Source organism: Pteropus alecto, unplaced genomic scaffold (assembly GCF_000325575.1).
Source record: "Pteropus alecto unplaced genomic scaffold, ASM32557v1 scaffold101, whole genome shotgun sequence".
NCBI lineage: Eukaryota > Metazoa > Chordata > Mammalia > Chiroptera > Pteropodidae > Pteropus > Pteropus alecto.
Genome location: NW_006432945.1, coordinates 32315 through 58624, shown reverse-complemented (window position 1 = coordinate 58624; position 26310 = coordinate 32315). Strand labels below are relative to the sequence as shown.

General features: G+C 35.6%; 1 protein-coding gene and 1 long non-coding RNA gene across 8 annotated transcripts in view; one reads left to right on the top strand and one right to left on the bottom strand.

Annotated features, from left to right (window-relative positions):
* Window positions 1-2788, top strand: part of LOC112476430 — a 20481-nt gene extending 17693 nt beyond the window's left edge. Inside the window, exon 3 of the long non-coding RNA XR_003045071.1 lies at window positions 2172-2788. This is a non-coding gene — a long non-coding RNA (uncharacterized LOC112476430). The remainder of the gene's footprint in view (window positions 1-2171) is intronic.
* Window positions 2789-12372: 9584 nt separating this feature from the next.
* The window catches only part of LOC102881105 (membrane cofactor protein-like), a 40597-nt gene continuing 26659 nt past the window's right edge, over window positions 12373-26310 (bottom strand). The window contains exons 6-13 of one of the 7 annotated variants that reach the window (XM_025043981.1): window positions 23842-24024; window positions 23430-23474; window positions 20959-21006; window positions 19431-19475; window positions 18838-18885; window positions 15277-15306; window positions 14003-14038; window positions 12373-13493 (exon numbers count right to left, since the gene is read on the bottom strand). In XM_025043981.1, coding sequence (XP_024899749.1) covers window positions 13432-13493; window positions 14003-14038; window positions 15277-15306; window positions 18838-18885; window positions 19431-19475; window positions 20959-21006; window positions 23430-23474; window positions 23842-24024 — 497 coding nt within the window. In that variant the 3' untranslated portion in view covers window positions 12373-13431. The remainder of the gene's footprint in view (window positions 13494-14002; window positions 14039-15276; window positions 15307-18837; window positions 18886-19430; window positions 19476-20958; window positions 21007-23429; window positions 23475-23841; window positions 24025-26310) is intronic. The other 6 variants (XM_015586168.2, XM_015586169.2, XM_015586171.2 and 3 more) reach the window with 6 other exon arrangements.

Sequence of the window (26310 nt, the reverse complement as noted above, 5' to 3'; positions counted from 1 at the left end):
TTATTGATGCTGGCACCTGCTCAGCGGATTCCTGTGCAAAGGTTGAGCTCTAATTGTAACATAATACGCAGTTTTACACAGTCTTGTTATTCCTACACAGCTACAGATATAAGAACATTAGTTGGATAGCAAGCTATGAATCAACAGATGTGAGCTGGAGAGTCCTTGAGGTGGGGGAGGTAGCTATGGGAAACATGTTAGGTGGAGAGCACTGGGCAGAATGCGGGGAGAGAGCAGTTCAATTGGCTGAGTCGGTCATTTCTGCAAGCCCTTTCCCCTGCACCCTTTCAGATGCCTTCTCTCCTCTCTCATATGTACATCTTTATCCAATCATCTATCGAAGGGCATTTTGGTTGTTTCTGTCTTGGCCACCGTGAATAATGCTGCAATGAACATCGGGGGGCATATATCTTTACCGATAAATGTTTTCAAATTTTTGTGGGGAGCTAAAGCTCCCAAAATTCAAAGGAGTGCATGGATTATCTCGGGAGGCCTGCTTGCATATAAAAAGGAAAAGGCTGGTTCTGAGGAATTCCAGGAGGAAGAAGATTAAGATTAGAAACAGGAGGTTCGAAGGGAGTTTCAATTGTACCTTGATCTTCAAGATGTTACTTTAACTATGTTATCTTGGGATACACAAAGGAACAGAATATGTATAAAAAGGAGCCTAAGAAATAAACTCGGAGAGACAGTTGCGAGATCTGTTCTCCCTCCTGCACCCTGTCTGTCTTCTCTTTTTTCTCAGTCCCCGCTCCCCCATTCAGGGACCTGGTTTGACTTGGTCGGCTGGCTTTCTGACAGAGTTTGGGCGACCTAGTTTCCCAGAAGAGAGATTGCTGGGTCATATGGTAATTCTAGTCAGTTTTTTTGAGAAAACTTCATACTGTTTTCTAAAGTGGCAGTACCAATTTACATTTCCCCCAGCAGTGTATGAGGGTTCCTTTTCCCCTACAACCTCTCCAACACTCATTACTTGTCTTGTTGACAATAGCTATTCTAACAGGTAGGTGTGAGGTGGTATCTCATTGTGGTTGTGATTTGCATTTCCCTAATAGCTACTGAAGTTGAGCATCTTTTCATATGTCTGTTGGCCATGAATTTTTATTTAGTTATTAATCTCAGTGTTTCTATATTGTAATGAGAGTTTATAGCTGTTTTGGTTTCTACTATGTTCAAATGTATTGAGATATATTCTGTGGAGTGATATATTATTTTTATAAACGGTTGCTAGAGAGTAAGTTCATATTCTCTGTAAGGTACAAAGTCCAACACACATGTACCAAAGCAGGCTTATTCCTCAGTGTTTTAGTTCTTGTATCTTTACTTGCCCAATCTGAAGTTTTCAAATACTATTATTTTACCAATTCATACTTTTATTTCTTTAAAACTTCTCTGAATTTGAAAAAAAAAATTGAGGAAAAATAAAACTCACTATTCCTTTTTCTACGCAAGAGCCTGGGAAACAAGTCTGCAGGCCCAGTATATCCTGTATCCTGTATCTGTAAATAAAGTTTTATTGTAACACAGTCACACATTCATTTACTACTGTCTAGGGCTACTTCCCCACTGCAACGGCAGAGCTGAGTAGTTTAACACAGACTGTGTGGCCCACAAAGCTGAAAATATTTACCTTCTGTCTCTTTTTAAAAATGTATTGGGATAACACTGGTTAGTAACAGTACATAAATTTGAGGTGTACAACTTAATAATATGACATCTGTATACTTTGCTGTGTGCTCACCACCTGAAGCCTACTCTCCCCTAGTTTGTAATGAACAGATACAGACTGTTCATTCCTTTTTAGATTCCTTTGGTCATATATATATATTTTTTATCTCTATCCAGAGTCCTACTGCTTACTTTTTGAAGTGGAGGTGGCAGTGGTCTAGTTTGCCTATCTAAGACTGGGTCAGAGATTGGCATTGCTGTTCTTGAACTTATACTCCAGAGAAAGTGCTCCCAACCCATGTAATTAACTCTTGATCCAAACTGGGTATCTGTATTTATATGCACCATGCCTTTGAAGGGTTCTGGTGAAGTTTCACATGATTTTTTCTATGGGAAAGAAGCCAAACTCAGGACAAGGTGTAGAGTTCAATTTACCTTTGTTTTTAATGTAAGACTAGAGTGTAGCATACCGAAAAGCCCATATATTTCTGATTGTTCCACAGAATTGACCACTTTGAAGAAATTCACCATACAGTCTTAGAATCAAGCAGCTAAGAAACATCTGTTTTAACAAGACTACACTGCATCTTCAGTACAGGGCATTTATGGCTAAAGAGTTGTTTTCTCGCCCATGGGCTGCAGAGCTTAATGTTGGTGTCAGAATCACTTGGAAGTACTCACAGCATTTGCGGGGAGGTTCATCTCTAGAGGTCTCCACTCCTACAGCCATGCTGCAGGACACTGCAAAGGGGCCGGAGGTGCAGAACAAAGCAAGCTGCCTCAAACACCTGGCCCATTGCAGAGCCAGTTCTGCCCCTGTCTCCACCTGAGTTTAATGTGTTGTAGTCAGTAACATCCTGCTTCCAAGCAGAAATATTGCCTCAGATCCCCACTTTCCATCTTGCTCATAATTAAGTTCAAGGACAGAATGAGATGATAGTCCAGCTAAGGAGAATGTGACAGTGGGGACCTGAACGATAAAAATTCTACATGTCTCCTCTTTCTCTTGGTTATAGTCTCAGAGGAAATACAGACTTTTTTTTTTTTTTAGTTTTAACTAAAGATGATGAAGAATTTAGGAGATAGGAAATCTAATTTGAACACAGCCTGCAAATCTTATTTTCAGGAAAAAATTGAAAACAACAAAACTCAATTCTTGTTAGAGGATTATCTAATATTTAATATAATATTTAATATAATTTTATGACCCCATTTTTTTTTTTTTTGTCTGTCATACCATAATTTGGTGTCACACAAACATCTAGACACCTGTGAGCAGGAGAGGCACATGATGGACTGGGAGTGGAGAAGCCCAGACATACCTCAGGCTCTGAGATGGGAGGGGCAGGAGTGATGACTTTAGGAGCGGAATGGGCCCCAATTAGAAACACTCTGATTTTAGATTTAAAAAAAAAAAAAACACTGAAAATAAACACATCATCACATATAAAACTTCTCCAATCCTATGTTTTATTTTTACCAGATTTGAAAACCAAATTTCCAAAAAATGAATAAGGACCTCTATACATGGGGCTTCCCATTCCACTGAAAACACATTCTTCCAGTTTTAAGAAACTTTTAGTTCAAATGTTTCTTTCCTGTCATTAAAACAAACTTTTGTATAGAAAACTGGGTGCACGTATATTTCAGTAATTGACAAATTATTTGACAAACAGAACATAATTTATATTTACATGTATACATCAGTATTGTGACTGCTTTACTCCAGCAAGACATTTTCAATGTTTCATTTTTGAAATTTCAACTCCAGCCCAGAAGAAAGCCTTCAGTCTTATGTGGAAAGGGAAAGTGCACTCTATGAGCCAGAGGAGAGGTGATTTATAAAGACAGAAGCCCTTGCCCTGGTTTCCTGATTGGTCCATCCTCATGCAAATGAGAACTCTAAATTCTTGCAATTTGACTGGTCCGAAAGGCATTGTCCTGTCTGGTCAGAATGGAGCCATTCTGATTGGCTGAAAAAATTGCTGATGGGGATATAGCTGTACAGCTCCAACTGGATGGCAGAAAGCCTCAGTCCTATTGGTTACAATACTATTCCAGGAACTCCTTTATAAGGGCTGGCCATGAACACAGTGCAGGCAGGCAAGGCATTTCAGTGCTAGAGGCAGGCAGCTTAGTGCAGCTTTCTCCCTGAAGTGTGGTTTGCATGAGAGGTCTCTGTAGAAAAGGCTGCTTGGCTTTGTTTTTTTAGGGCCCACAGTTTTATGACAAGCCATACATTTCAGATGCATCTTGACTTCTGCAGTGAGTACAGTTTCTCTTTATAGCACATTTGTTTTCAACCAAGGGAAGATCTCTGTAAAACTTATTATAAGACCTCCCGTTTTCCTCAGATGGATCTAAATCTTGCAAATGTGCTCTCCCAACAAACTACAAAATCTTGGGATTTTTAAAATTAGTTTTATGTTTAAATTTTTGAAGAGTTTGTTAAATGCTCAAGAATTTGAGAGTCAAATAAAAAAAATGTTCAAATTAATTTGATCCTTCAACTTTTTGCTCCATGTCATTATACTCCCCACCACCTGACCTGGCCACTATGTACACTAAATCCAAAGACCTTTGTGACATTTATTTTAGCTTAAAAGTTACCATGTTATTGAATCAGCTATTTTTAATGTAACACTAAAAACATGTTAGGTTATAACAAATAATAAATACCCTTAATGGAAAAAATGGGAAATATTTAGTCAGAAAATAAAATACATAAATTATACAAAGAATTCTAATGAATTTAGCAAACTCTCACTTATCCATGGATGATATAATGACTATAAAGAAAATCATGCATCTATGAAAAAAGTATTCACTATAAGTAAGTGAAAACATTAATATAAACAAAAAGCATCTGTTTTTTGGAACCACATAGTCATGACATGTAAAATATATGCAGCAGTAACAAAAAACAAGGCAAGGACTATGGATTCTAAGACTAGAAAGCATGATAGAATAATTGGTTAAGAAAGGAAACTAAAAGGGAAGAGGAAGGAGTGATAGATTGGGCCCTTTTCAGAGCATTTGGGATCTTATTCCATTCTTACTTGAGGGCTAAGAAACAGAAAACTAGCAGATACATTAGCCTTATGGCTTTTTTTCATCATAATTTAAATTATGCTTAACCATCTTAAAGTCACTACTTAGGTTATTTTTCTACTTTGATATGAAGGCTGTAGAAGGGTAATTACATTCCCAAATCATAATAAGTACAAAGTTTACATCAGTCCATTTGGTACCAAGTTTTAACATAAATGTTTGATTATCTGTGCCCTGCTTCCAGAGTTTTGCTTAGAATTAAAGAAGTATCTGCATACACTTTAGAGTCTCCTAAATTAGTTTCTAAGGCGATGGCAACCGATCTGGGGAGGGAATAAGATTACAGATATTAAACAGTAAAAAGAACATAATAGAAATCTTTACTTTTTCTAAAGGAAAGCAGGTAAAGTAAAATATTACCTCACACCTTTTTTAGAACATATATATACGTGAGGAGTCTTTAAAAAAGTCCAATTATCTTAAACATGAGAAAAATTTGCCTATCTTTGTATTTATTGAAATTTCAAGAACATGGGCACATCAATACTGGTGTTTACCCTGGTTACTCAAAGTGTTCCAGGCCCAGCATCATCATCACTTGGAGCTCATCAGAAATAGAGTCTTAGATCACTAATGTTACTAAGCTGTTAACTCGGGGGTACAATGCTCAGATAATTCTTCATCTTTAAAAGACTCATTAACAGGTTGCTACAGTGTTTTTATTTTTTCATACTTGATTAAAAACCTTTAAGTAGTTTGATGCAGTGATATTTTATTTTTATTTAAAAATTATTGTAATTACAGTTGACATGGAACATTAGTTTTGAGCATAGAACACAGTGATTATGACGGTTATATAACTTACAACTTACAAGATGCTCACCCTGATAAATCTAGTACCCATCTGACAACTATTACACTGTTATTTCAGTATTATTGACTATATTGCCTATGCTATGTTTTACACCCCCATGACTATTTTATAACCACCAATTTGTACTTCTTAATCCCTTACTCCCTTCACCCAACCTCCAATTCTCTTCCCATCTGGCAACCATCAAAACGTTCTCTGTATCTATGAGTTTGTTTTGTTTTATTTTTAATTTTTTTTTTTTTAAATTCCACATGTAAGTGAAATCATATGGTATATGTCTTTCTCCGACTGTTTCACTCAGAACAATACTCTTTAGGTCCATCCATGTTGTTGCAAATGGCAAGAATTCATTCTCTTTTTATGGCTGAGTAATGTTCCATTGTCTACATGTACCACTTTTTTCATTCATCTGTTGATGGACACTTAGGTTACTTCCATATCTGGGCTACTGTAAATAATGCCGCAATGAATATGTGGAAGCATATGTCTTTTCAGATTAGTGTTTTGAGTTTCTTCAAATAAATACTCCAAAGTGGAATTACTGGGTCCTTTTTTTTTGTCTCTTATTATAGCTTTATTTTAAAGTCTGTTTTATCTGATATAAGTATTGCTACTCCGGCTTTTTTATTTTTTGGTTCTATTTTCATAAAGAATCTTATTCCATCTTTTTACTTTCGGTCTGTGTGTATCTTTCGATCTGAAGTGGGTCTCTTGTTGGCAGCATATGTAAGGGTCTTGTTTTCTTATCTATTCAGTCACCCTATGCCTTTCCCGCCGCCCCTCTTTAATTCCCCCCGCTCCTGGAGCCCAACTTCCATGCCTGACCTATGGATGTTACCATTTCTTTTTTAAGAACTGGATCCTGAAGGCAGAGCATCTCCTCCCACACACTTGTGGAGTGCACCTGGGGCTGGGCGCACCCGGGGTATGGTCCGTGGCTCCACCTGGGGTACGAACCCAGGACCCTCTGCGTGTAAAGCAGACGTGCTAACCACTACACTATGAAGCCACTACCACACCCTATGTCTTTTGATTAGAGCATTTAATCCATTTACATTTAAAGTGATTGTGATATTTAGTTATTGCCACTTTATTATTCATATACTTGATCTTTTTTTCCTTCTTAGAAAAGTCTCTAACATTTCTTGCAATACTGATTTGGTGATTTATCTGGAAAGCTTTTTTTTTTCTGTTCTTTGATTCTAAGTAATAGCTTTGTTGGGTAGAGTAATCTTGGTTATAGGTCCTTTCTTTTCTTTCTTTCTTTTATTTTTCTCATCACTTTGAATATTTCATGCCAATCCTTTCTGGCCTGCAAAATTTCGGTTGAGAAATCAGTTGACAGTTTTATGTTATGAGAGCTCCCTTGTAGGTAACTGACTGCTTTTGTCTTATTGCTTTTAAGATTCTCATTTTGTCATTTTGTTTTTTGGGGTTTTTGGCATTTTAATTATGATGTGTCTTTTGTGGGCCTCCTTGGGTTCATCTTGTTTGGGACTCTGTGCTTCCTGGGTTTGTACGTGTATTTCCTTTGCCAGGTTAGAGAAGTTTTCCATCATTATGTCTTCAAATTGGTTTTCAATTCCTTGTTCTCTCTCTTCTGCTTCTGGTACCTCTATGATGTGAATGTTAGTATGCTTGATGTCCCAGAAGCCCCTTAAACTATCTTAATTTTTTGGAAATTTTTTTCTTTTCACTGTTCTCTTCGGGTGTTTTCTGCTATGTTGTCTTCCAAATCACTGACTCGATCCTCTGCTTCATCTAATCTACTGTTGATTTTCCTAAGGTACTCTTTATTTCCATTATTGTATTCTTTATTTGTTTCTTTTTTATGTTTTCTATCTCCATTTTTGTTTCCTATCTCTTTGTTGAAGTTTTCACTGAGATCATTGAGCATCCTCATAACCAGTGTTTTGAATTTTGCATCTGATAGATTGCTTGTCTCCATTTTGTTTAGTTCTTTTTCTGGAGTTTTATTCTATTCTTCCATTTGGGACATTTTTCTTTGTCTCCTCATTTTGGCTCCCTCCATGTTTTTGTTTCTTTGTATTAAAGCTGCTAGTCTCCAGGTCTTCGTAGAGTGGCCTTATGTAGTAGTTGTCCCGTGGGGCTCAGTGGCACAGTCTCTCTAGTCACCTGAGCCAGATGCTCCTAGTGTGTTGTCCTTTGTATGGGTCATGTGTGCCTTCCTGTTGCAGTTGAGCCCTGGTTGCTATGTGCACATCAATGGGAGTGTTTGATCTTCAAGCTGATTGGTTGTGAGGACTGGTCTCACTACAGGGAGAAGCTATTGTGGAGGGGTTGACTCTATGGTGCAAGATTAGCTTTAATGGGGCTCTGGTGCCTGCCCATTCTGCCCTTCAGGTGTCTCTTTTGTGGAAATGGTTGGGTGGTGCTCTGGTGTGATATAAAGTGGGCCTCCAGGCGTGTTGATTCTGGGGCTTCTTGGGAGGGGCTCTGTTTCAGGCCAAGGTCATCTACGCCTATGCCCTGCCTGGGGCCACTTGGTGTGAGCCACAAAGTGATCTACAGAGGACTGCCTCTTGTGCTGGGCCTCTTGTGCTAGAGTTGCCTGGGAGAGGCCAAGCTGTGAATTGAGGCTGGCTGCTGCTATTGCCGGATTTGGGGCTGCTCAGCAAGAGGTATGGGGAACACCGAGCCCAGGTGCTACTTGTCCGGCATGTGTGAACCTTTGAGTTGTTTTAGGAAAGTGTACAACATGAGCCAAGATAGGCTGTTTGTACGGAAAAGCCACCGGAAGCAGCTGGGTGGGCCTAAAAGTTAGGTGGGCTGGGTCTCAGGAAATCACTGGGCGGGGAGTAAACAGTGTTAGTCAGGTTGATAGAGACCCAGATATAGTGCCTGCCTGAGTATGCACACTGGGTGCAATATGCTTCCCTCTTTTTAACCACCCCAGGTGGGTATGGGATCAGCTTGTTACACTTCACCCCTCTCATGAAGTCTGGAGGTGGCTTCTTCTGTATGTCCTTATAGGACTTCTGTTCAACTAGACTTCAGGGGATTTTCAATGATGGTTGTTTTATTGTTTAATTGTAATTTTGATGTGGTCATGAGAGGAGGCAAGCACAGCATTTACCTACTCTGCCATGTTGACCGATCCAGTGATGGTTTAAACAAAGAATGAAAGTGAGAAATACAAAGCTTTCTTTAGAAGTTATTTCTATGTGAACCTTTTGGAATTGTAAAAATAGTTCACTGAGAGCATATCCTACTCAGACAGCTATGTGTATGTAATTTTAAAAATATACTATTGATGGAGAAATCAAATATGTGTATCATGTAATCTACAATATAACATTTAAGATTCAAATGAAGGCATTGTGGGTATTTTAAAAAGAGAACATAAGAAATGTTTCCACTCTTTACATGTGAGGAATGTAGTGAGAAGAAAGAAAGGTTACCATAATCAGGCTCAGGCTCCCTCCCACACCCGTAGCTAACTTCCTGGTGGAAGAAAACTCCGCACTTCTCCCCTATGTAACCATGTGCCCTGTACACATGTGCGGGCTTCTAACTTGGCAGTGTGCCACTACTGTTTAACTGGTGTATAAAAGGCGCTGCCACCATGCAAGGGGTGGTGTGCCCTTGCTTGAGAACTGCCGCCCTGTGAGGCAGGCTGTGCCCCTGCTGGAATAAAGAGCTATGTAGCAATTGCCTACTGTTCTCTGCATTTTCTTCCAACTGCTCGAGTCTCATACGCCTTATTTTGGAACCGCAAATCTGCGGCATAGTCCAAACCCAATGATTAATGTAAAAGGAAAATATATTATAAAACCACAAATACCAAAAGTCTTAAAAATATTAGTTTGATTCAAAGTTATCTCCAAAACAACAGGGAAAAATAAATCTCTAAAAGTCTGACATTTCAATCTTGGTCTATGCTCTAGGATTTTATTCTAAGTCTTTAATTACATTGTAAATCATTTCATTAAAATTTAAATTTGATGTAAAAACTCTATTCTCCTTAGAAGATAAATATATTTGTACATTTTCTCTATTCTAAGTTCCCCCCTTTTCCATTAATAAGATGCGTTAATAATCTTACTTCTCTCAGCAACTTTGTTTAACCCCAATGGTTTACTGCAACCTAGTAAATTAAGAGAACATAAGAGGGAAATCAAATAGGGTTGCTTAGTTTAACATTCATAAATAATGACTCTAAGTGAAAAGAAATCAATTTGTGTGTTTGAATGAGGACACCTACATAGCTTCTTATGATTATCCAAGTTATACAGACAAATGAAACCTTTCATTCTAAAAATTCCAGTGAATACAACTGTCAAAGTCTCCACAGTGATTGTTTTTTAAAATATTTTTTATTTTTCAATTATACTTATCATACAATATTATATTCGTTTCATGTGTACAACAGTGATTAGACATTTATATAACTTACGGAGTGATCACCCTGATGAATCTAGTACCCACCTGACACCGTACATAGTTATTACAATATTATTGACTATATTCCTTATGCTATAATTTACATCTCCATGACTATTGTGTAACCACCAATTTGTACTTCTTAATCCCTTCTCTCCTTTTCACTCACTCCCTGAACCCTCCCTCACCTAATAACCCTCAAAATGTTTTCTGTACCTGAGTTTGTTACTGTTTTACTTGTTTATTTTGTTCTTTAGAATCCACATTAATTGAAATCATATGGCATTTGTCTTTTTCTATCTGACTTCAGTTAGCACAATACCCTCTAGGTCCATCCATGTTATTGCAAATGTAAAGATTTCATTCATTTATTAGTTCATTCATTATTTATTTATTTATTTATTTATTATTTATTTATCGTATATATGTACTACCACTTCTTTATCCATTCATCCATTGATGGACACCCAGGTTGCCTCTACATCTTGGATATTGTAAATAATGCTGCAATGAACATATGGATGCACACGTCCCTTCAAAGGAGTATTTTGGGCTTCTTCAGATAAATATCCAGATTTGGGATTACTCAGACCTTGTCTCTTGTTATAACCTTTTTCAAAAAACTCTGTTTTGTCTGGGATAAGTATTGTTACCCCAGCTTTTTTTTTTTCATATTCATTTTCATGAAATATATTTTTCCATCCCTTTACTTTCAGTCTGTGTGTCTTTTGATCTGAAGTAAGTTTCTTGTAGGCAGCATATGTAGGAGTCCTGTTTTCTTACCCATTCAGGCACGCTATCTTTTGATTGGAACATTTCTTTTTCATCTGAAGTACTTGTCGGTAGATAAGTAGTTATTGCCATTTTATTATTCATATTTTTCATACATATTTTTTCTTCTTCTTAAAGAAGTCCCTCCAACATTTCTTGTCATACTGGTTTGGTGGTGATGAACTCCTTTAGCTTTTTCTTGTTTGGGAAGCTCTTCATCTGTACTTCAGTTCTAAGTGATAGCTTTGCTGGGTAGAGTAATCTTGCATCGTGGGTCCTTGTTTTTCATCACTTTGAATATTTTAGGCCAACTTCTTCTGGCCTGCAAAGTTTCTGTTGAGAAATCAGCTGACAGTCTTATGGATGCTCCTCTGTAGGTAACTGACTAGTTTTCTCTTGCTGCTTTTAAGATTCTTTTTCTTTAACCTTTGGCATTTTAATTATGATGTGTCTTGGTGTGGGCCTCTTCGGGGTCATCTTGTTCGTGACTCTTTGACCTTCCTGGGGTTGTATGTCTATTTCCTTCGTTAGGTTAGGAAGGTTTTCCATCATTATTTCTTCAAATAGGTTTTCAATTTCCTGTTCTCTTTCTTCTTTTTCTGGTACCCTTATGATGCCAATGTTGTTATGCTTGATATTGTCCCAGAGGCCCCTTAAACTATCCTGTTTTTTGGGTTCTCTTTCTTTGTTGCTGTTCTGATTGGGTGTCCTCCACTATCCCATTCTCTAAATTGCTGATTCAATCCTCCGCTTCATCCAATATGTTTATTCTCTCTAATGTACTCTTCATCTCACATATTATAGTCTTCATTTCTGACTGGTTCTTTTTTATGTTTTCTATTTCCATTTTTATGTTTTCTATCTCTTTGTTAAAATTCTCACTGAGTTCATTTACTCTTCCCCTAAGTTCATTGAGCATCCTTATAACTAGTGTTTTGAACTCTGCCTCTAGTAGATTGCTTGTGTCCATCTTGTTTAGTTCTTTTTCTGAAGCTTTGTTCTGTTCTTTCATGTGGGATGTGTTTCTTTATCTCCCCATTTTGGCTGCCTCTCTTGTGTTTTTTTATATTAGGTAGTGCTCCTAAGTCTGCTGGTCTTAGTAGAGTGGCTTTATATAGTAGGTGTCTTATAGGGTCCAGTGGCACAGTCTTCCCTGGTCCCTTGAGCCAGGCATTCAAGCTGTGTCTCTTTGTGCCTTCTGTTGTGTTGAGCGTTGCCTGCTGTTTGCACATTGATGAGCAGGACTGACCCTTGGGCTGATTGGTTATGAGGACTGGCCAGTGAGGGGCTGACCTTACCGAGCAAGATTCACTTTAGCAGGGTTCTGGTACATGCCCAATCTACACTTCAGGTGTTTTCCTCAGATGCAGCCCTGGGTGGTGCTTTGGCTCTGGTGCTTGTTGAGGCAGGCCACCAGGTATGCCAGCCTAAGAGACTCCTGGGGGGACTCCAGCTGCAGGCCAAGTTTAGCCACAACACGTCCACTTCCAGGGCCACCTGGTAAGAGTCACCAAGGAATCCGCAGATGGCTGCCACCCATGCTGGGCTCATAGGTGCCTTGAGAGGCCAAGCCAGGAACTGAGGGTGACTGCTGCTAGTGCCAGGTGTGGGACTGCTCAGCAAGAGGTATAGGGCACACCGAGACCAGATGCTGCTTCTTTGTGTTTTATGAGCCTCTGAGAGATTTTAGGAAAGTCTGCAGCATGAGCCAAAACAGGCCAAAAACCACTAAAAGAAGCTTGATTGGGCCTGCAAGCTGGGAGAGGTGGGGTCTCAGGAGTTACCTGGGCAGAGCGACCTGTGCTATCCAGGTTGATGGAGACTCTGATATGGTGATCACCTGTGTCTGCATACTGGGAGGCAGGAGGGCTCAATAAAGGGGGCCCTTAAGAGGAATGTCTTTGACTCTCACAGCCTCTGTCTCACTCAGCCACAATCTCCACTGGTTTTCACAGCCAGAGATTGTGGGGACTTCTCTTTCCAGTGCTAGAACCCTAGGATGGGGAGTCCAGTGTGAAACAGGGAACCCTCATTCCTCTTGGGGGGGCCTCTGCAGCCAAGATAACCCTCCTGATTCTCATCTGCCCCATGCAGTTATGAGACTATCCTGTTTCCCATCTCCATCCCTCCTACTAGTCTCGAGGTGACCTCTTATGTGTGTCCCCAGTTGTAGGACTTCTGTTTATCCAGACCTCAGGTGACTCCCAGTGACGGCTGTTCTGTAGTTTCATTGTAATTTTGATGTGGTTGTGAGAGGAGTCAAGCACAGCATCTACCTTCTACACCATCTTGACCGGATCCTCACAGTGAACTATTTTAAATTTAATCCTGGCCACCAGTCTAGTTTAGGAAATAGGATATACCTAGGGTAGGGAAGTCCCCATAACGGTTGATGGTTTGCAACAGAATTTCAACTTCAAATCCCACAGAAATTTTTCTTACAGTCACAATATATAATGCAACTCTGCACAGATCAGTCTTGTTACAATGATATTAAAAAGTAGGTAAAAATATTTTTAGTAATGAAATGCAATTCTGATGACACACTCAGGTGGACACATTTTTTAAAAAAAGATAACATGCAAGACAGAGTACAAACAAAAGCTGCACAAAAGTATGTCAAGAGTGAGAAGCACCAATATGCTTAAGAAACGTTTAATTTACTATCTGTTCCTCGTGTGAAGAAATTTGTACACACAGGTGCCAACTAGTACAATGCCAACAACTACAAGAAATCAGGAAACAAATGACATGTAACTATGAAAAATAATTTCCAAGATTCAAAATCTAGCAGAAGAAATTAGTGTTCGTTACATTTCAGTATTCAGAAAATGTTATTTAATTTAAGCACATATACATTTATATTCCATCTGGACTATTCACTGTCTAAATGTAATTCCCTGGAGTCACTTAAACAGTCCACAGTAAGTCAAAGAAGAGTCCTAATGGCTTAATTTAGAATATTACCCAAAACATATTTTGGATGCAAACTTATATGCTTAATCACCTCAAAAACATACATTATTTAGGATTTGTTACTAAGTGGACATATAGAATATAAAAAATATAAAACTACCAATACAAGGTGGTATATCATGTAAAAGTTCAGGCATTTCTGGACTGGTTTACTTAATTTCAAGCTATATAAACTGTAGAAACTGAAAAATCATTAAATAATGTGTTCCTTCACATTAATATTCTTATTTCAGTGTTATCCAAGTTTGAGATACTTACGTACAGTAAGAACAATCACAGCAATGAGTCCGTCATCTGAGAAAAAATAAAACCAGTATGAAGATAATGAGTACATGTGAGTCTCTAGATAGCATGTGCATTTTAATTTTTATCACCTCATCTATAAACTACAGCAAAGAAAATGCTTATCAATCTAGTTTAGCATTGACTGCTAGTGCATCCAGGTCATTTTGATCACAGAACCCTTCTAATCAAATTCCAGGCCTAGGGTTCAACTTGTGATACTCTTAATAGAAACCTCACTTATCATTGTTTTGTACTGTAGTTACCACCCCAGGTTGTTTAGTAAAAATTATTTAAAAAATTAGAATTCACTAGATTAGAGGAAAATCATTTTAAGAATGTATTATCCCATTATTCCAACTATAATACATTAGTTCAGTGTTCAGTCTATCATTCTTATGATTTTGTTTGGGATTTAATTTAAATTGTCTCTTAAAAATGAGTCTGTAGAATAAGTCATAAATAAAGTTCTATTAATTGATTACATAGATGCATTTTGCAGAGTCTTCACAAACAATACATTATTTTCATCAACCCTGTCTCATGCACCCCATCCCTAAATTAAAAAATAATCTTAATTACCAAGGAGATTCTAAGAATGCAAATAAAACATCAGGGCTCATGTATAAAAATTATTCATAGATACTTAAACATGCACTTTTGACTATCCAGAGAGCAATAAATAACACTACAAAATCTTAATTCTTAGTTGGTCAGTAGTACCTCTGCTTCTAAACTGCCATTATTTTTACTGAATTTCTATAAGCCAATACACAGAATATCAAGTTTGCTTGTGCATTTTTCGTTTCATAAAAATTTATCAAGTGTTTAACGTCTTAAGATGGCACTGAATTTCTGGCACAAAGACAGTTTGACCACAGTGTTCAGGGGGAGAACATAACAAGTCTAAGGCACATTTAATAAAAAGATTAACATTACTGAACTAGTGTAATGTAAATAAAATACATATTTTTCTTCATTTACACATCAAGCAATCTTTATATTTCATTTAACTGTTACAAGTATACTTTATCATTTTCTTTAACATATGTTGCATGAAACTGGTGAGTCTACATAAAGTTTGCTATAACACCCTTTTCTAGAAAAAAACTAGCCCACCAAATAGAACTTTAAATCTTGTATATACAAGGTACAAATAGAAAGAAAATTAATTTACAAACTGACATCACAAAATAACACTATTACTCTAAGGTCTCATAAAGCAGGATTAATAATAACCAAAATAATACCTAAATCATCAGTGTTACCGGGGTGATGTCCTAGAAAAAAATGAGAATAAGTAAAAAAAAAACAATAATTAAGCTTAGAAATCTCTAAATTCATAGGTTTAATTTTTTGCCTTGTACAAAACTTCTTGTTTTTTTTCCTTACATAAATTATATTAATTATTCTCATTAAAAGTAGTATCATAAACTACCAGATATTTATATTTAATGTCATGATCATTCTTCTTTCTGGTAATATTTCCTCTGAGTATTCTGTGGTACAGCTTGCAAATTTATCATTAGTGTATTGTCAATATTAGCCTATGCATTCAATGTGATTCTACTTAAAATTAAAAAATACAGGAGGGCTCAATAAGTGATTTAGAGGTTAATCTGCAATAGAAAGAAGTTTCAATATAATAAAGGCCAAGTATGAAAAATCCATAGTTAACATTATACTCAATGCTGAAAGAATGAAAGTTTTCCCTTAAGATCAGGAAGAAAACAGGATGCCCATGTTTAACATTTCTATTCAACATAATATTGAAAGTTCTAATCAGAGCAATTAGGCAAAACAAACAAACAAAAAACACAAAAAACCCAGGATTCTAATTGGGAAAGAAGCAATTAAATTATCTCTGTTCCAGATGACATGATCTTTTAAGTAGAAAACTCTAAAGATCACACACACACACACACACACACACACACACACACACTCACTCACTCACTCACTCACTCACTTGTTGGAACTAATAAATAAATTCAGCAAAGTTTCAGGCTACAAAGTCAGCAAGCAATAAATCAGTTATATTTCTATACATTAACAATGAACAACCCAAAAAGGAAAATTGAGAAAACAATTCTATTTACGACAGCATCAAAAAGATTAAAATACTTAGAAATAAATGTAACCAAGGAGGTGAAAGACTCCTACACTGGAAACTACAAAAACTGCTGAAAGAAATTCAATAAGTAAATGGAAAGACAGTCTCTGTTCATGATTAGAAGACAGTATTGCCAAGATGTTAATATTACACAAAGCAATCTACAGATTAAATGCAACTACCATCACCATCGTGAATATGCATTTTGCAGAAAGAAGAAAATCCAACCTATAATTCATATGAAATCTAAGAAATTAGGGAAAGCCAAGACAATCTTGAAATGGAAGAGAAAGTTGAAAGGACTCATGTTTCCTGGTTTCAGAACTAACTTTAAAGCTACAATAATCAAAACAGAGTGGTACTGGCATAGAGACAGACCAATAAAATACAGTACAGAACCCAGAAATAAACCTTTTCATATATGTTCAAATGATTGTCTACAAGGGTGCTAAGAACATTTAATTAGGAAAAGGCCACCTTTTCAAGAAATGGTTTATGAAAAACTGGATATTGACATAAAAAATAAAGTTCGACTTTTATTTTACATCATACACAAAAATTAATTTGAAATGAATCAAAGAACCAAATAAAGAGCTAAAACTATAAATTTAGAAGAAAACATAGGAGAGAAGCTTTATGATGTTGCATCTCACAATAATTTCTTGGATGTAATACAAAAAGTACAGGCAACGAAAGAAAAAAATAGATAATTTGGACTTCATCAAAATTAAAAACTTTTGTCTATCAGTAAACAGTATCAATAGAGGAGAAAGGCAATTCACAGAATGGAAGAAAACATCTGGAAATAATACATCTGATAAAAGACTAATATTCAAAATGCATAATAAACTCTAAGTTTCAATAACAGAAAAAAGCCCAAATCAAAAATGTGCAAAGGACTTGAATAGACATTTCTCCAAAGAAGACATGAAAAACACCAACAAGCAAATGAAAATATGATCACTAATCATTAGACAATGATAACAACACCCACAATGAGATACTAGTTCGTATACATTAGGATGGCTAGTAACAAAAAACCGGAAAATAACAAGTGTGGGAGGAGGTGAAGAAATTGGAACATTTGTACATGGCTGGTGGGAATGTAAAATGGTACAGGCACTGTGGAAGAGAGTATGGCTATTCTTCAAAAAGGTAAACAGAATTACCACATAACCCAGCAATTCTATTCCTAGGTATATATTCCCCAAAATTGAAAACAAGGTTTCAAACAGTTACTCAAATGCCAGTATTCAGAGAAGCATATTCAGAACAGCCAAAAGTTGGAAACCACCCAAGTGTCTATCAACATTAATGGATAAAGGAATTGTGGCATATATAAACAATGGAATACGGCCATAAAAAGGAATAAAGTTCTGATACATGCCACAAGGTGAATGACCCTTGAAGATATGCTGAGTGAAATAAGCCAGGAGTTACTCTACTTCTATGAGGTACCTAAAACAGTCAAATTCATAGACAGAAAATCAAATAACACTTACCACGGCTGGGGGAGAGGGAATAGAGAGTTATTATTTAAGGGGTAGACTAGTTCAGTTTGAGATGAAAAATTTTGGAGATATAGTACTGATGGCTGCACAACAACATGAATGTCCTTAATACCACTGAACAGTACATTTAAAATAAAATGGTAAAAACGGTACACTTACATTAAAATAGTAAAAAAATAAAATAAAACTTGATCTACAGGTGCTTCTGGTTATGAGGCAGAGTAGATAAACACTGCGCCTGCCTCCTCTCATGACCACATCAAGATGCTAACTGAACTACAAAACAATCATTGTTGAGAATCTCCTGAAATCTCGCTGAAGAGAAGTCCTATAACTGGGAACACACAGAAGAGGCCACCTTAGGTCTGATGTGAAAATCTAAATAAGTAAGTAAGCAAGCAAATAAATAAAGATGTAAGTACATATAAAAAAGTTAATTTATAAAAATTAGCAGAAAGAGTGGCCTGAAAATTTCTGAAAAAAGTGTTTTGGCAAATATTATATCATACTATAGTACTACATTAAAAAAATGATTTGGTGCTAGCAGTGGCATGGATAGAGTTCAGGGGAACAGAAAGATGACTCAAATACCTATGAATTTAATGTATGATAAAAACTGGAACTTCAAAACTGTTGGAGAAAAGATTATAAGAAAAAAGTAAAAAAATGCTAAAATATGTATATCTACGCATATAAGGATACTGATGTACAGAAACAGATAAAAAAAGACACCTAAACTATTAAGTGATTAATTCAGGTAATGTACTAGAGAAAGAGAAGGAGACTAATCTTTAACTCTGTATACTCTCCTAATGATAGAAGTTTTACAGTTTTATACGCATTTACTACTTATGTAATTAAAAGTTATAAAAAGCAATCTATATCCAACAGTATAAAAATCTTGAGAAAACTGACTAGTAAAAATATGGCAAAGAAAAAAACAGAAAAAAAATGTTCACTTTATGTCAAAAGGGCCTTAATTTATGATCAGTTCTGACAAATCAATGAGAAAATATTTAAAGAACCAATAGAAAAATTGAGCAAAGGACATGAATAAATAAACGTAATCTGAGAGATGTTCAGCCTCACTGATAATTAAAGAAATGCATATTAATACATGACATCAGTTTTCACCCATCACCTTATGAAGTTCTTAACAATATGAGTAGGATAAAGAGTTACTGAACCTGGATAACTTGAAACTGGAGGTTTGGCTGAAACAGTAAGATTGGCACCTGGAAAAATAAATTTGATTACATTCATCAGCTTTATCAACACAAAATTTGAATTTTTATTTTTTAAAAAGATTATTTCTCAAAAAAAACCAAAAACAAAAACAAAAAACAAACAAAAAAACCACATACTTCCAAACTTTATAATTCTACTTCTGGAAATTTACCTAAACATGTAGTTACACAAGCACATAAGGATGTTTGCATAAGAATAGTCACTATAGATTTGTATTTTATAATGGAAATCCTAGAAGTTAACTAATCATAAATCATAAGTATGTTTCATAAATATGAAATAGGCATTCAATCATTTTACATAAACACATTCAAGGTTTATATAACTTGCCCAAGTTTACATACCTATTTATATCTGTAGACTGGCAAATAGTTTTACAATCACTAGGTTTAATAACTAAATAGGCTGTAAATATGTTTGTTCTCCTTTCATTACAAAACATGATGAATGAGTATATCACATTTTAAGGATTTTAAAAAAGTAACCAGGAATTTAAAGAATTTTGGAAAATATAAGTAGAAAGTTACTAAACCTGAGACACTGGAAATCGTAGGTTTTGTACTGAGAGGAGTTGACACTGGAAAAAAAATAATGTAAACAGGATCAACTACTTGGGAATTATATTTTTTTCGTTTATATAAATTATGCCTTTCAATCTCGACTTTTTAAGGTAAAAATTCCTATGCTTCGATTTACTCTAAAAAACAGTTGCTGTACATTTTTAGATGCAAAAATGCCAACACAAATATTTATATACCCGTGTGATGTACAAAACTGGATAAGACTATGAAAACATATCATACTACTACAGTAAAAATAAAATGATTTGCTGCTGGCACTGGCATGGACAGAGTTCAAGGGACTAAAAGACGACTTGAACACCTTAATGTATGATAAAAACTGGAACTTCAAAACTGTTGGAGAAAAGATAATTTATACAACAAATGGGGATGAGTGGAGTGGAAAAGAACCCTGTCTCATTCAATGTGCCATAGCGTATATATCAATTTCAGATGGAACAATGATTTAAATGCAAAGAATACAATCAGAACAGTTGGCTGAAAGATTTATATAATTTCATAATAGGGAACACTTACAGCTTTTATAATAAAGACACAACACTCATGGCCGTTGGAGAAAAAATGGATATAGGCGAGTCCCTATTAATATAAAACTTCTGCACATATATGTGACCACTGATAGGAGAATAGTTAAATAAATATGGTCTATATTAAAGTCATCATTAAAAAGAAAGTGAGGAGGGAGGAGGTAGAAAAGAGTAAAAGGTCAAATATATGATGACAGAAGTAGATTTGACTTTGGGTAGTGAACACACAATACAATATACAGACTATGTATGACTGAATTGTAGACTTAAAATCTATATATTTTATTTACCAATATGACCGCAATAAATTTAAATATGAAATAAAAGGATAAGAAAAACCTAAATATAATCCTAATTGAAGACAGTGAGTATAAACTGTGAGAGTTTTAGAAAAATATGAACAGCACGATCCCATTTCTGTTTAAGAAAAAAGTAAAAAATGCTAAAATATGTATATGTACGCATATAAGGATACTGATGTATAGAAAGAGATAAAAAGACACCTAAACTAATTAGTGATTAATTCAGGTAATGTACTAGAGAAAGAGAAGGAGACTAATCTTTAACTCTGTATACTCTCCTAATGATAGAAGTTTTACAGTTTTATACGCATTTACTACTTATGTAATTAAAAGTTATAAAAAGCAATCTATATCCAACAGTATAAAAATCTTGAGAAAACTGAATAGTAAAAATATGGCAAAGAAAAAAAAAAATGTTCACTTTATGTCAAAAGGGCCTTAATTTATGATCAGTTCTGACAAATCAATGAGAAAATATTTTAAAAAACCAACAGAAAAGTTGAGCAAAGGACATGAAAAAATAAACGTGGCCTGAGAAATGTTCAGCCTCACTGATAATTAAAGATATGTACATTAATACATGACATCAGTTTTCACCCATCACCTTATGAAGTTCTTAACAATATGAGTAGGATAAAGAGTTACTGAACCTGGATGACTTGAAACTGGAGGTTTGGCTGAAACAGTAGGATTGGCACCTGGAAAAATAAATTTGATTACATTCACCAGCTTTATCAATACAAAATTTGAATTTTTATTTTTTAAAAAGATTAATTATTTCTCAAAAAAAAAAAACAATAACAACAACACATAGTTCCAAACTTTATAATTCTACTTCTGTAAATTTACCTAAACATATAGTTAGTTACACAAGCACATAGGATGTTTGCATAAGAATAGTCACTATAGATTTGTATTTTATAATGGAAATCCTAGATGTTAACTAATCATAAATCATAAATATGTTGAAAATAAATTTTAAAAAATTACCACTCAAGTGGTATCATACCACACACTTCTTATCCTTTTGTTTTCTGATTAGTATTTCACAGACATTATCTCATGTTAGCACAATCACATCTACCTTATCATCATTATCTGTTGCTACTGATCTCTTTTGTACAGTCATTCTCTATCTGATGATAAAAATGACTGACAGTCCCCAAAAGAATTTTGATTGTTGATATCTAAGAAAAGATCCCTGCAGTTTATCTTCTTTGTCAATATTTCCTCACAATCAATTCTCTTTTCTTTGAGACGGTCAATTGTATCGGTATTTTATATATCCTTTATGAATCCCTATGATTAACTTTCAGAAGAGCATGCCGACATACACAGTATCCCACAGTGCACAGACCCACTAGGACCATGGGAGTAAACATAGATAGGCTGATGAGTATAAACTGCACACGCAATCTTAATATATCAGTCCACTACAAAACCATCGCTTTCCCCCCTCAAACCTCACAGCCATGAGCTAAGGTTCTAAAGGAGGCTATCAGGTACCAAGTGTACAGGAATTATAAAAAAGTGTTCTAATTACCGTGGTAACATGCAAAATTCCCCCCAATCTCTCAAATTCTAGGACAACAGGGAATATGCAAACTAATTAGAAGCCAGTAATTAAGATTTATTTGAGTTCAACAACCTCATGTTTAATAGGAAACTAAGCCTACAGAGATATTACTGAAGTAAGCAAAGCCAAACTAGGACCCTGAGTGAGGTCAGCCCAAGCTAATGCTCTTCCCATTACAGTAGTCCCCACTATCTATGTGGATACATTTCAAGACCCCCAGTCCATGCCTAGAAACCTGGATAGTACCGAGCCCTACATTTATTATGTTTTCTCCTATACATTTATATCCATAATGAAGTTTAATTTAAAATTAGGCACAATAAGAGATTAACAACAATAAGTATTAATTAATGGAACAATTATAACAATAAAAGTAATGTGAATGTGGTCTGTCCCTCTCAAAATACCTAACTGTACTATCCTTTCCCTTCTTGTGATGATGTGAAATGATACAGTGACTATGTGAGAAGAAGTGAGGGGACTACACTGGACAAAGGGATGATTCACATCACAGTTGGGACATAGTGAGGCAGCATGAGATTTCATCATGCTGCTCAGAATGGCGACATGAATTTTTATTTCTGGAATTTTCCATTTAATGTTTTAGGACAATGGTGGTTGCAGGTAATTGAAACCACAAAAAGTGAAACAGCGGTAAAGAGGGGATAACTATATTCCCCTCGTCCTTTGTTTCTGCCAAACAAAAGGGTGGCCAGAGATAGCGGCACTGAAATCAAGAAGACAACGCCTTCTTCCATATGAAAATAATCTCTCGAGTCCTAACTGGAGCAGTTAATCAGTTGTCCGTACAAGAAATCCTCCGTTTCATTTTAATAAATAAGGATTTTTCCTGCCTTTCAGTTTCTGTAAAATTTACTTTCTGTTGACAATTAAAAATGTCCAGTAAAGAGAAAAAGAATAATTGCATGAGGTGGGAGAAGTGGGGGTGGTAGAAATGCAGGTCTCGTTCTAGAGACAGCAGACATTTCCCAGTTTTAATGGTACTATATAGAAAGAACTAAACTGGTAACAGTCCAGGAAATAGAACATAGTCCTGGATCAGGAAGATACTCTGTAAAGGTGTCAGCCGATCGTTTTGAAAATAGTAAATTGGCAAGTTGATGGCACAGAAAACAAACATATCAAAAAACAGGAGCCATGGACCTTCTTCTTCATTAATATAAGTTGGAGTGATGCTATAAGTCATATGAGCTTCATTTAAGAGCTTCCTATATGCCAGGCATTGTGGTAAGTGCTTTAAATGTATCCCATTTACTTTCCTATCACCCAATGAGGAGGCATTAAATCATTTTATATGAACACATTCAAGGTTTATATAACTTGCCCAAGGTTACATACCTATTTATATCTGTAGACTGGCAAATAGTTTAATAATCACTAGGTTTAACAACTAAATAAGCTGCAAATATGTTTGTCCTCCTTTCATTACAAAACATGATGATGAGTATATCACATTTTAAGGATTAAAAAAAATAACCAGGAATTTAAAGAATTTTGAAAAATATAAGTAGAAAGTTACTAAACCTGAGACACTGGAAATCGTAGGTTTTGTACTGGGAGAGGTTGACACTAGAAAAAAAATAATGTAAATAGGATCAACCACTTGGGAATTATTATATTTTTTCATTTATATAAATTATGCCTTTCGATTTTGACTTTTTTTAAGGTAAAATTCCTATGCCTCAATTTACTCTGAAAAACAGTTACTGTACATTTTTACACATAAAAAAAGTCAAAGCTTAATGTATATCCATGTGATATACATGACATGCTAAGAACCTAAGAAAACATTTAAATTTGTGTCACACATCTGCCAAGGAAATGAATCCAAGACAGTTATTTACAAAAGCTTCTTCTTTTCAATTATTCTGCATCATTAGTATTTATAAAGAAATGAAATCGAAAAGATAAAGAAGGAAAAAGATACCCTTTGTACCTTTAACACACTGTGGTATCGCAGGCTTCCACATACTGTCAGCTCCACAGACAATTGTGTCGCTGCCGTTAAGCTGAAAACCCTGGACGCATTCAAATCTGACCGCCGCGTTATAGTAATATTTTCCTCCAAATCCTGACACCTGCCTTCCATTTTGGACTATTGGATATTGACATTTGACCACTGAAAAGTGGAGAAATTCCAGAATTAATAAAAATCTGCTTTGACATAAGACAGTAAAACTAGGGCAAAGTAGTAACTTCCATTGGGAACAAAGAGACAAGGAATAGATGGCAGAATGTTAAATTAAAAAAAACCAAAAACTTTATTTGTGCATTTTAATTCCAGGTAAATAGATTTAGAGAAATCTGATCACCTGTTTTCACCTAGAACAGACTGTCATTGCAGTTTATTGGTTTCTTATGTTTTTTTCCCCCATTACTGACTAGTTTTGAGAAAGGTCTGACTACCAGATACCAATTCTGGGAAATCTGAAAAGCAACTTTTGAACGTTTTAGTTCTAGGAATTTTTTTTTTTTAATTTCATGCTGACACTGATTACAGTTCCCTGCTTTTTAGAAAGACAGGAAAGGCTCTTGTGAGAAGAAGGTAATCTTTGAGCTCAAATGTAAAAGCTGAAAAGAAGCTAGCCATGCAGAGATATGCAAATAGAAAGTCCTCAGGTATCAACAACATGAATAAACTGGGCCATTCAAGAAATAGGTCAGTGCAGTTAGGGCTGTCTTTTCCAGACCTTTTGGATTATAACCCAGAGCTCCAACACTACATTACATTGTAAACCAGTATATCCCACAGGCCTGAGATAAAGTTAAAAGCTAATACTTCATACTAGTGTTCTCTGATATTTCTCATTCTACTCTACTAATTAGGAAGTAAAATGCTGGTCACAATCCCCTGGATTGATTTCAGGATCCAGTAATGGGTTTGGCAGAATTTGGAAAAATACAAAAAACACTTGGTTGGGCAGTGAGTTCAAGAGAACATTTTAGGAGATTAAATTTCAGCAACAGATAATGGTCCATAATGTACCGACTCTTAAAGCAGAACAGTGCTCTTCCTCATTGCCGGTGGATCTGGATTTCCATCAGGTGTACTTTTCCCTTCACCATGAAGAACTTTCTTTAGCAATTCTTCTAGTGCAAGCTGGGTAGTAACAATTCTCTCAGATTTTTTTTTAATCTCAAAATGTTTTTTTCCCCCCTTGTATTTCACCTTCAGTTTTAAGATTTCTTCTTGACAGAGATTTTTAGGCTATGTATTTTATTTTTCTTTCAGCACTTTAGCCGATATTATTGTCTTCTAGTCTCCATATTTCCTTAGGAGAAGTCAGCTGTCATATTTACTTAGGGAGGTGGGCCAGTGTAATGTGTTTTTTTGTCCCTCTTACTGGCTGCTTTTCTTTTTGTTTGTTTGTTTTCAGTTTTACCATGATATATTTAGTTTAGTAGTTTAGTTTAGTAGGGATTTCTTGGTAAATTTTTTAAACTTATTTTTCCTATGAGGGTCAATGAATTTCCTGGATTACGGGGTTGTTTTGTATCAAATGTGGATAATTTTTGGCCATTACTTAGTCAAATCACTATCTATACTATTGTTTACCTTTTCTTGCTGAAAGTCTATTAACATGTATGTTTGACTGCTATTCTTCCCCTGTTGTATTTATTGTCTTCACTTCAGGTTTACTTATCTATTCTCTGTTATGTTAAACTGCTGTTAATCACAGCAATAGTTTTAAGTTGCATTTACTGGATAAAATTTAAAGACAGCAAAACTCATTTTTTAAAGTGTACAGCTGTATAAGGCGTAATAAATGCAAACACCAATCATGTAATTACCACAATAGACATAGAAGACTTCCATTACTCTCCAACATTAATTCCTGCCACTTTGTATCAACCAACTTTCCCAAGCACCTTCCCCACTTATCTGTTTTCATCCCTATAATGTTGCTTTTCCAGAATGTCCTAATGGGATCGCAACCTCTGAGTATTGCTTATTTCACTTATCACAGTGCATATGAGGTTTGTTCCTGTTGTTGTGTGGGTCAGAAGCCCATTCCTTTTTATTGTGAAGTATTATTCTGTTGTATAAATGTACCATGGTTGTTCAGCCATTCACCAACTGAAGGATATGTGGATGTTTCCAATGTGGGGTGATTATGATTAAGGCTGCTATGAATATTCTCATACTGGTTTCTATGTGAAAATCTTTTCATTTACTTGGTGGCTGAGTTGTATGATAAATATATTTTAACACTATAAGAAAATGCCAAACCATGTTCCAAAATGGATATACCACTTTGCATTCTTTTTTTAAATTTTACTTTTAGTTTCACGTATATAGTATATTTATATAGTTTATAAAATGATCTCCCTAATTGCTCTTTCTCTCCTCTGGCTCTCCACCTAGCCATTACATTAACGCTAATTGCATTCCCTATGTGTGCTT